Below are 11,587 nucleotides of genomic sequence, written 5' to 3' on the forward strand. Positions count from 1 at the left end.
TAACTTACTAGAAGTGTAAGTGTAAAGTTTGACGTCAAAAAAGTAAACCAGAGTTACGCAATAAATTAAAAGAAAAAAGATGTTCACCGACGAAATTGTGAAAATCGAAATATTGGAGTATCGAGCCATCATCAAGTATCTGTATTTAAAAGGGTTAAGCTGATTTACGAAGATATGCTTAATATCCTTGGTGATAAATGTCCTTCGTAAGCGACTGTGAAAAATTGGACTGCAAGCTTCAAAAGAGGTAAATTTTCCATTGAAGATGATGACCGATCGGGAAGGCCAGTTTCTGTGTCAGTCCCCGAAAATATCGATGCAATTCATGACATGATTTTATCAGACCGTCGAATTGGGCTGGAACACGTTCATCACATAGTTAGGTTCAATTTGGACATGAGAAAAATTGCTGCAAAATGGATCCCCAAATGTTTGAATGTTGATCAAAAGCGTGCAAGGGTAGAAGCATGGCGCTCGATCTGTGCTCGATTTGACCCGAATTGTTACTATGCATGAGACTTAGGTATATTTCTACGATCCAGAAACGAAGCAACAATCGATGAAATGGCGAAACTCTGGTTTTCCAAGACCTAAGAAGTTTCGTGTCCAAAAATCTGCTGGATAAGTTCTTGCTTCAGTTTTTTGGGATTGCCATGGAGTAATCATGATTAATATTTTGGATAAAAATAAAGAGAAAATACGCGGAAAGCTATCCGAAGGTGTTTTGTTTTTGCAGGACAACGCCCCTGCACACAAATCTCATGTTGCCATGCAAAAAATTCGTGATTTAGGGTTTGAATAACTAGAAAACTCCCCTTATTCACCAAATTTGGCTCCGTCCGACTATCATCTCTTTCTTCAACTGAAAAAAAAGTTCAAAAGGTCGTAAATTTTCTTCAAACGAGGAGGTGATAAAAGCTTTGGAGGTCTGGTTTGCATAGCAAGAGGAAACAGTTTTTTTGAAAGGTCTAGACACGTTGCAAGTTCGCTGTAATAAATGTATCCAATTAAGAGAAGAATATGTTGAGTAATAAAATATTTTGACATTGAAATTTTGTTTGTTTCTTTAGTAGGCTAAGAATTTTTCAATATATCCTCGTATTTAACCGAACATACTATTATTAAGTTAAATATTAAATTATTAACTCAATATTAAATTAGTTAGTTAATTATTTTAAATCCAAGTTGATTATTAAAAGCTTATGACATGAAAGCTATAGAAAAGAAAAATAAATTTAAATGAGGATCAAAGAGTAGCAACATTAAAGATAAAAAACGAAATGAAAGAAGAACGAAAGCTTGATGATAATATCGATATAATAATTCGATAACTGATGCTAATAAAGATCTTGTATTGACGTCGAAACAATTAAACTTTTTTTTGATCTCTTGTTTCCTTTTAAATAAAAAACTAACATTGATTGTGCTTTCACACTAAATAAAAATAGATATGCATGCTTTTCCCCTTAAAACACACTGTATAGTATATTAGTGTAGTAAATGGTTCCTTGATATTTTTCCAGTTTACTTTCGAATTGTTTCTCGCTTTCTCAAACTGACCAGAGTATCATTTTTTCTGATCGATGTTACAGGAAACAGAAGGACGGCAAGTGTCAGGTCTGTGGGATACAGTGACCTTTTTGTCCTCAGTAAAAAGGACATGTGGGATGTCCTCAAGGAATATCCCGCTGCTCGAGTGCGATTGGAAGCGATCGCTGTTAAAAGATTGGAGAAATATAAGAGGGCACCTTTGGAAAAAGGTAATATAAAAAAATAAACAATATATATAGAAATAGGATGTTGAGATTTCCGGTAGAATAAACACTGATAAATATTTTTCATTCAGGGTAAAATGAAATCAAGAATTTGTAAACTAGTTTTTTTTTTCTAATTCCAACTGATAAATTCGAAATTCAGTCCAATTTTTATAATGTGTCTCTGCAGATAACTTTCCACCGGAAGCGGATAATGTATAAGTGCTGCAGTGTCTATGCAAATGGAGGATGAGTTAGTATAATTTTGGCCAGTTGAATGCAAACGGGACCGTATCAACTTTACTAACGACGAGCGTTTCTTTTAGTCAAAAATTGTAATAACCATTGATATAGTCAGAAACTTTACTGAATACCAAATTTCTTACCACGAGCTAACTATGGTTCCCAATGTAGTTTTGAATATATTAATATACTTTTAAATTTCGGGTCGAGAAAGATTGAACCAACATAATTTAATGGAGGAGGTGTTACCTTGAGCTTTCAGTGAACTAATCGAAGTTTTTGGTAAACAGACTTTATCTTAAACTCCTTATAAAAATTTCCCAATTCATCTGCACAAGTTGCGATCAGTAATCAGTTCCAAATTTGCATCTCTCGTCTTCATCTGCTTCCTTCTCTTTTTTCAATTACCCTTTTAGCAAATTTTTTTCCCGGTATCCTATTAATATACCCCAACCATATTACTCTTTTGGCTTTTATGTATCTTGTTTTTGATGTGTATTTATACAAATCCTTCAGTTTGTGGTATTCGGTTATGTTGAAGGATAACGCTTACGTCTTATACCACCTCCGGAGATTACAATTAATAAAGACTCATCCCAATCAAGAATACATTATTTCTATATTTACAATTATATATCCTATATAAAACTGTATAAATCTTTTTCATATGACTTCCAGGTCCTTGAGGGTATTCCTCGTCTTCTTCTCTGCGGTTGATATATCAATGCTTTCTTCAGCCACCTTTTCAGCTCAATCCTCTTCACGTATCCGTATCCGTATCCGTAAGCAGTTGCTTATTCTGTATTCTCTCTAAAGTCGTTTGTACTCGACCTGTTCTTATATATGACTGATAACTATCTGTTTCATGGCGTCTATTTATGATTATATAGTTTTTATATCAATTCCTAAACTTAAATACTCAACAAGGTTTCTATCAACCTTGTCCTCGCGTAGGTTCAACTTAGTTCATATTCATTTATGACCTTCGGGATTAATAACCACCACGAGTTCTTCGTTAGCTCTTCTTCTCCTTCATTTGATTTAATTTTCCCAACAGTTTTTCTCATTACCTTCCTTTTTCATATAATCAGTTTTGTTTCTTCTGCCTTTGTTATAATCTATGCTTAACTTTATAAAGAAGATTCAAAAAAAGTAACTTTGATCAAAATATTTCGACTTCAATTTGAAAAATGAGCTGGATCTGTGTTACTCCAGGAAAGTAGTGAATCTATTGACCCGCCCTCGTATTAGTCTTTTCTATTATTAATATATTAAAATGTTTTTCTATTTATTTATACGATTTCTATTCGTGGGGTTGATTATTTAAACAATGTCACTTACGTTCTTAATTTATTCAAATACTATACACTACACTTGACTAACTTATAATAATTAACTTGTCACTATCACTTAACTAAATTAACGAATTTATTTAAATTTTTCGATTACTTTGCTAATTCGTTCTGTTCACTACGACTATTTATTATAAACTTAACTAAATTGCCCTAAACGAACTCGCTTATATATCCAAACGAAGTACTTAAGAATTCTACAAAAATAAAGAAACAAAACAGATAAATAAACTGACCTTCCTAGAAATTATTCGAAAGAAACAATGTAAATAAACCGCTTGCTATAAAAACGGATATAAAAACAAACATGAAACGTATTTCGCGGTTTATATAAAGTAAGTCAAAGACACCACGTGCGCCTTCGCCGAATTTTAGAATTTCAATTTATCTAGGAAATACCTATTCTGGGACGGAGACCCGTTCGTAACAATATACTGATTTTTATAAAAATTACACCACAATTCCTTGAACAATTTGTGTGAGTTTTTTCTCTTGTATTTTCCTTTGTACTAAATTTGAGGAAATAACCAATCAGTCTATAATTAATTAACTGTCAATGTTCCCTTCAGAACTCCATAACAACACTACTGAATGAGAGAAGAGTCATCTGTTTATTATCGTAAAAGGTCTTAGGTTCCTTTTTAACGTTCATTTTTATGTCTTCATATTAGACGACTTCACCGTCTACCCAAGATAACATAGAGCAATTAAAGAACGAACCAGAAGCAATAATGACATTAAATTAACTTTACAGTCCACGATATTCGTAATAAGGTCAAAGGGTGAACATAAAAATATGATACGCGACATAACTCTCAAATTAGAAGTGATTATATGGAGTACAAGATGTTATGGTGGTAATAAAAGCGTAGTAGCTAGTGACAATATGCTTTAATCTGTTACATCTTCATATTTTCAAAGGCTGATGTATTACATTTTGCAACAGGATTACATAAAGGGCTACACCAAACACTAACACTGTTGTCTTTGTATACACAATTTACGGTAATTTTCTTCAGAATGTCTTTTTATGGCGAACGGTTTTCTTGGCATATACAACCATCTAAAAATCTACATATTTCCTAAGCCATAAATTTTATCGAGTTAAGCAAAGAGTAATTTTTTGTTAAAAGATCGTTTGAAAAAATTATTTTTATCTTTAGATTGTACAGATTGTCCCTGTAAAAGTTATGGATTGTTAACCATTAGGCATGCGCTGCCCTTGGCCTTCACATAGTGGTGTAGAATTATTTATTTCGTCACACATACTACATGTACATCCGTAATCATCCATCAAAATTCCATAATGTTCAAATGTATAATTTTGATAATATACTGCAATATAAGCTCCGATTTTGCAACTTTAAGGCCCTATAACTCAGAAACGAGGTTGTATGAGAAATTTTTATGTCACAGCATTATTTTATCGACCTCCCCAACCCCTTATGACAAATTAGACTACATCGTGAATTGAAAGTAACCTAGTTCTTCAACTGGTCCAATGTCTTATTTTTCCAAAATCCGTCTAAAGCTTAATGAAAATTCGTGGTAAGAGTTGAGCTTCTCTGAAACATTTCTAGACCAATAGGAATAAAGAACTGCAATATAGTCTGAAAATAAAAATACAAATCTCTCAGGTATCAACATCTCTACAATACAGACGCACCTGTATATGAATTTCAGTATCTGCTAGTTTATCCTCTGAACTATCATCGTTGTTATTAACTGTTGCGCGCTGTGATCTGTTGTGTTGGTTTCAAAGAAGCTTAAAATTTCTCATATTTTAAGTATAAAAGTATGTAGAACTCTATGTGGCCTGAGAAACTGTAGAAATAAAAAATGGAGTTTCTTGTAAACAATCTGCCCTCTCTCTGCGGCTCTGGTTATTACAGGGTCAGCATGTATTGATTGAATGAAGGTCCTCCAACCAGTGGAAACTTAATAAAACTAGATCTTCTTAATCATTGGTATATATTTTCAACTTGAAAATATTGAATAAATTTTTGTATTCACTATTCGTGATTTCGTGTAAATCGTGTTTGAGCGAGTTTCTTATCTTTTTATCGCACTTATAGATAATACAAATAGAAGTAATTCCATTTATGTATATTTGTAAGAATAAAAAATTGGTAGCACAACCTCAAATATATAAGATTTGATACCCATTTATAATTTAAATTCTTCTTAAATATCATTTTAGATACATTCAATAATATAGATTCATATTTACAGCTGCTATGGGTAGAAGTCAATCAACGCCAGGTTTAGTAGAATCTAGGGGTAAAGTAGCTCTAGAAGATATGTGGTTACCTCCAGTTTTACCAATATTGACACCAGCTTATCCCAGATCTTTAATTAGTTCACCATCCAGACTACATACACCAGACTCTCCGGGGGCCATTTCTACTAGCAGTGGAAGGAGCGCAAGAAGTCATCATATAGCAGGATCTCATCAAAGATCAGGTATCCCTTTTCTTACGTTTGATGTTAGAGCTGTTTACATTTCAAAATTTGTAGTCAATATTTTTAATTCAAAACCAATTCCTCCAAAATCTTGGTAACAAATACAACAACTTTTACCAAAAATAGACAGGCTTTGTCCGTTTTAATTGCCTGGATAATTCCCTTACATACCTTTTTGTCGCCTTCCATTTATCCCATGAAGATTATTAAGAATTTGATAATCCTCTGGATGTCGGTGATTTTGGAATAAGACTTGGTGGTTCCACAGACATTCCACAGATCCGACCAACCAGATCTGCAACTCTGGCTGTGTTGTATCTATAACGCTGGGCTTCATTATTAGGTCTACGTAAATTACACTTATGAAGAATTTAGCAGCCATTTGACTGGAGTCTTGCCTTTCTGTTTCACCTCAATCCATGAACACACTGTTTACACTATACCAACACTCACTGTCTGACACAGTTTACCTTCAGTCGCTGAAGACGATAACTTGGTAATCGAAACGCGCGTCAGACAGTGTAATTGTGAGTGTTGGTGTAGTGTAAACAGTGTGTTCAGTATGAATATGACTCAACTTAATCCATGAGTAATTGATTCCCACTGCAGGTTCTTGTCAGCGAAATCATTTACTAACTCAATAGAATTTTGACTGAATACTAAATTTAGATTATACTTAAAATGGTTATAAATGGATTATTCTAACCTAAAATATCATCAAAAAAGAATTGTTTTCCACACGTGGTGTTAAGATGAAATGGGAATTTCATTCTTAAAAATCTGATATCAAGAATGCAAGCAATACATCTAGATAAATTTATCTCATTCTGTATATTACTGCAAACGTTCCTTGTAAACATTTATACATCAGTTTCAGAAATAAATTTCGTACAAATGGTAGAAAAACACTGATTTTATTTCACGGTAGAACGAAAGTGACACATTTATTTTAGTCAGACGAAATGGCCAATCTCTTTTGTTTACAAAAGTGAGTACAGTATCGGACTGCCTAATATTACAAACAAAACACAAAAATTAACTAACAAGATAATGGGAAAAATTATTCCTGATTCAAAGGCTTCCATCTTGTACCAAACTTATAAACAAAACTTGCTTTACTGGAATATAGTATAACTATATGACAATGTGTGTCGTCGAAAGATATTTATGTTTGTCACCCATTGCGATAATTTGTGCGGAAAACGTTTCCAATATAGATACCCAATCCGACTCTGTTAAGCCAATTTTCTAGAGCTATAAAAACGAAAGCGAACAACCAGATTGACGTTTGAATCTTTTATTCGCATGTCCTGTTGCTTATACACAATTTGAAATCCTCTTTTCGTTTAAAAATTCATGGATAGACTGCGGCGGTCAGCTTTCCACTTTTTTTTAATGAATAGCAAAATACGTACATCAAACGTTATTCCATTCCATATTTAAAACACAACAAATAATCATGTCGATTGTAGATTGGAAATTTTTTAAATAATCAAAATCTCAAAATATTATGCCGTGCCTTTATCAAAAAAACGGTTTTGTTTCGATTGTTTTATCTATTTCTATTAGTATGAGTGCCCACCCCATAATTCAATTATTAAATTTCAAAAAAACTCACTTTTTTAAATAAATTTCTCTTTCGTATTTTCAAGCGAAGCTCGAAATTGTCTTAAAAATACAAAAATAATAGTGTCCAAAGATATTACCTCAGATCAATGAATCTAGGTATCTACCTTTGAATACTTCTACAGTGAAAAGAAAAAGCTGGCTCGGTTAAAACATCAAAATAAAATTAAAAAGATTGCAGTTACCTAAAGAACATGTTTTTGGGTCAAAGGGTGTTTTAGCGCAAGGCAAAGCAAAAACAGATCTTAGATCTGTAGTTGAAGGGATTATGAAGAAACCCGACCTCAACCTGATTGAGTTATTGTCGGAAAGACTGGACAAGGAAGTCAGAAAGCAGTATCCAACTTCCACTTCACAGGAGGTGACAAAATTTCAATAAAGTTAGGTTCTGTTAGATTGGATATTCTGTAATTTTCATGCACTCGCAAATGACTAACCACGGATATTATTCCAATATTCCTGTTACATTATACTTTATTTCATATCTTTTTTTTTCAAGATGAAGTTTTGCACTTTTGCACCCAGTTATCGGTCAGTTAAGTGGGGACGGATTATCGTTTTATTGAGGGAATTTGCTCGGAGAGATGTCTACCTACATTAACAATTTTTAATTGCAAGGTCACATGGCGTGGTCGCCACAAATATTTTTCGCAAAACAAATAGCCCTAGAAAAAAAATAAACAAAATTTTTTCTAATAAATTGAGAGGAAATAGTTAAGATGTGAAATGTAATACGATCCATAACAAATACTGGAAATGACCGCATACTTGTACCATACCCAGGGAAAATACTGAACCTCTTGACTGATTTGCTTTTCAAAATGATTCATAAACAATTCGGGCGGATGTAATTTGGGCGCTAAAGGATTAATGTACTTTTTACAACATGTAAACTAGGCGCCAAGACCGAAGGGTCATTTTAATCTTATGTGTATTTTGGGCACTAACCGACTGAAGTACATGATTTATGAAATACAGTTATTTATTAAATCACCGACATTTATTTAAATCACCGACATTTATAATAAGATATATTTTTGTATTTTTAGATTTTCCTATAAGAGTAATGACCTATTATCACTTAAGGTCTGAAAAAATTTACCGCTAGAGGGGGCTACCTTGCACTTTTTTTAAATGAAATATCTCCCCTTAATAAAGTTTCCTCACAACATTTTTGTAACACTCTACAGAATAAAGTAAATTTTATATTTCTTTATATTTTTATTTAGTACTTAAGGACATATTACATATAAAATAAGAGATTTACATAACCTAACCTAGCCTAGTTAAAAATCTATCAAGTTTCCCTCTATTGGGTTATTTTATGACTCGACCTACCTGCACTTCTTAGCGCCGAAAATACATGTCGAATTATCTACCCTTCTTGGTCAGACAGGTAAAGAAGGATGGTTAGCGCCCAAATTACACCCGCCGAACAATTCAGTCATAAACGGCAATTGGCAATTGCCTATTGCCGTTTCTTCGTCGTGTTTGTAGAATTCGTTGTTTGACTTTAAATATTTTTTTAACTGCAAATATTCTTCGATTACATCAGCTCCCAAATAATTAAATCTCAGTTAGTCCTTAAGGTATTTCAAGGATCGGCACGCTGGGTAATAATGAATTTACATCAAAGGAAATTAAAATTCCCTCATCTTCAACTTCTGTATCTGTATTTTTAATGTGAGTTGATTATTTCCCAGAGTGCCGATTCTGCAGACTTTGGAGTACCTTGAGGAATTACTGAGATCTCAATTTCAATAAAAATTCTAATCTATTCAACATCTTAAAATACTAGTTATGAGTTGTGTTCTTTTTCATTACTGGACAATATTTCTGGACATTATTTGTGGAAACACAGCTAAAGCCTACAGTACAACCCTATTAAGATTTCCAAATGTTGATATTTGGAAATAGGTTAATAAAAATCGTAAAACGACTAACAAAATAAAATACCACAACTCATCTAAATAATAGTTGAGGCTCATACTCAGCATGAGCGTATTACTGATTGAAAATTAGAATCTTGATCTCAATTTCAGGTACAACTTTGCAATGTGACAGCATGACTCAACTTGTGACAGCATCCGGAGCTACAAGTCCTGTGCTAGGATCTCATGAAGCATTAGAAAGTGAAATAAAGCGACTTAGAGAACGTTTGCAAACGGTAGAGTCGGAAAACACGGCGATGAGCATCAAGCTCAATCAGCAGCAATGGGAACTTGAAAACAGATTAGCGGAAATCGAAATGCAAATTTGTGGATCAAGGTAAATTTTTACTTTATTCTTTTATTCAATACTCCCAACTCCCCGTTCCAGTAATAATATTTATTTATGATGTGAATGATAAAGGTGATGTTTTATGTTGTGAATGAAAAATTTCACGAAATCACCTTCACCACAAATGTCTTACAATGTTTTTTGTATAACTTCCCTATTTTGATAAGAAAATGTACGAATTTGGAATGACATTGAACTTCAAAACACATTTTAATATTCAAATAATCGCAAAGTTGTTATGAACGGCAAACAAATGCTTATTTCCAAATACCAACGACACTGTCATTTAAATTGCGGTATTTTCCAATTTTTGTCTTTGGTTCATGACAGCTTAATATGTTCGTAAATTATGCAATAATTCATAAAAGATGGTGGATATTGAAGAGTCTGCAAGAAGAGCAGCTTCGAAACACTTACACAAAATATCATCGCAGCAGTACGATATTGTAAATACCAATGTACAGAGTGTTTCAAATAAAGGTGATCCCGTCTCTAAGATAGATAGAAAACTGGAAATTGTCTGGCGATTGCTCGGTGAAAAAATTTCGTAACGCCATCCGTATTTGAGATAAAGGGCGTTAAAGAAACCATTATACATATTTTTCATGATTTTGCCGCAACTACTGGCAACATTGTATTTAAATTTTATACTTATATTTTTTGGCATGCAACTTTAACAAATTTATCTTGAGTAGTTGATTTTAGATGTCAGATCAATCTTTGAATCCAAGTTATAATAATAATATAATGTTAAAATAATAAAATATAAATTATAATAAATAAAAATAAAATAATAATAAATAATCGAAATAAGCCGTAAAATCATATTGTCCAGCCAACTACATTTGTCTGTAACTACCATAAATAACAAAAAAGCTTCGAGATAAGAGCTCATATTTTGAACTCAGCGTACTAGATTTTATAACGATAGTTGAGAGCATTTCTCTAAAAAAGTCTTAGTGGTAGATAAAAATCTATGAATTCTACAGTCAAGTCATCAATTATTGATATTTACCACTCTTTAAATTGACAATCAATGATCTCCGGGAAAGACCCTCTACTAGAAACCAGTTTTCTAGAGGGCATGAACTATCTCAAAATTTTAAACATATGATAGAGCATAGACACACTTATTTTCAATTTTTAAACTGCCGGTCACTTTGAAATATTTAGCAAACAAACTATTCGAGGTAATGACCTCAAAATAGTCATTTAAAAAAATGTCGTTTACGTATTATGGATGATTCAATTCTAAACCTTCAATCATCATTATTTAAGATTCCATGTATGCCTCTGGATTGTGTTGAGGCACCCTGTATATAAATTTGGAATATGGATTGCAAAAATTTCATTCGCGTTCGGCATGATTTAGAATTGGACCTTTAACAAACAAACATTGTTTTATGGCGTATGGTAAATAAACGCTTTGTAGATCACTTAAGAATTTTATTTGTTTGTAGGTCGTCAAGCAGTCTAGCAGAAGAAGAAAATGAACGAAACAGAGAGAGCATTATTTAACAACAAAATCCGCTGCCTTATCAAATTTTGCAAGCTTTCGTGCAATATATTGTGTAATGGCGGCGAAATGAAACTTTTATCGATATTTACGAATGATTCTAGTGAATTTTAAATTGAACAAACTTTTATAAGTGTTCCGCAGTGGTGCCAACAAACTACGAAATATTGAGGAAAACGGTATTCAAAAATCGAATACTTCCTTTCATCATGAGATACTTTAACAGAATATTCGCTAATTGATTAAAATTTACGAAAACGATAATGTTTTTCAATAAAAAGAAAATCGGTTACTCTGATACTATAGATAAAATTACATTATACCGGGACTTTTTTTTTCATTTAGTTGGTGTG

The 11,587-nt window shown here is 32.8% G+C and overlaps 1 protein-coding gene across 1 annotated transcript in view; it reads left to right on the forward strand.

The window, feature by feature from the left end:
• LOC130443996 (cyclic nucleotide-gated channel rod photoreceptor subunit alpha) overlaps positions 1-11,236 on the forward strand; it is a 365,533-nt gene extending 354,297 nt beyond the window's left edge. Inside the window, exons 12-15 of the mRNA XM_056778947.1 lie at positions 1,593-1,760; positions 5,582-5,812; positions 9,481-9,706; positions 11,179-11,236. Coding sequence (XP_056634925.1) covers positions 1,593-1,760; positions 5,582-5,812; positions 9,481-9,706; positions 11,179-11,236 — 683 coding nt within the window. The remainder of the gene's footprint in view (positions 1-1,592; positions 1,761-5,581; positions 5,813-9,480; positions 9,707-11,178) is intronic.
• The last annotated feature ends 351 nt before the right edge of the window (positions 11,237-11,587 follow it).

The sequence above is a fragment of the Diorhabda sublineata genome, chromosome 1 (genome assembly GCF_026230105.1).
Source record: "Diorhabda sublineata isolate icDioSubl1.1 chromosome 1, icDioSubl1.1, whole genome shotgun sequence".
NCBI lineage: Eukaryota > Metazoa > Arthropoda > Insecta > Coleoptera > Chrysomelidae > Diorhabda > Diorhabda sublineata.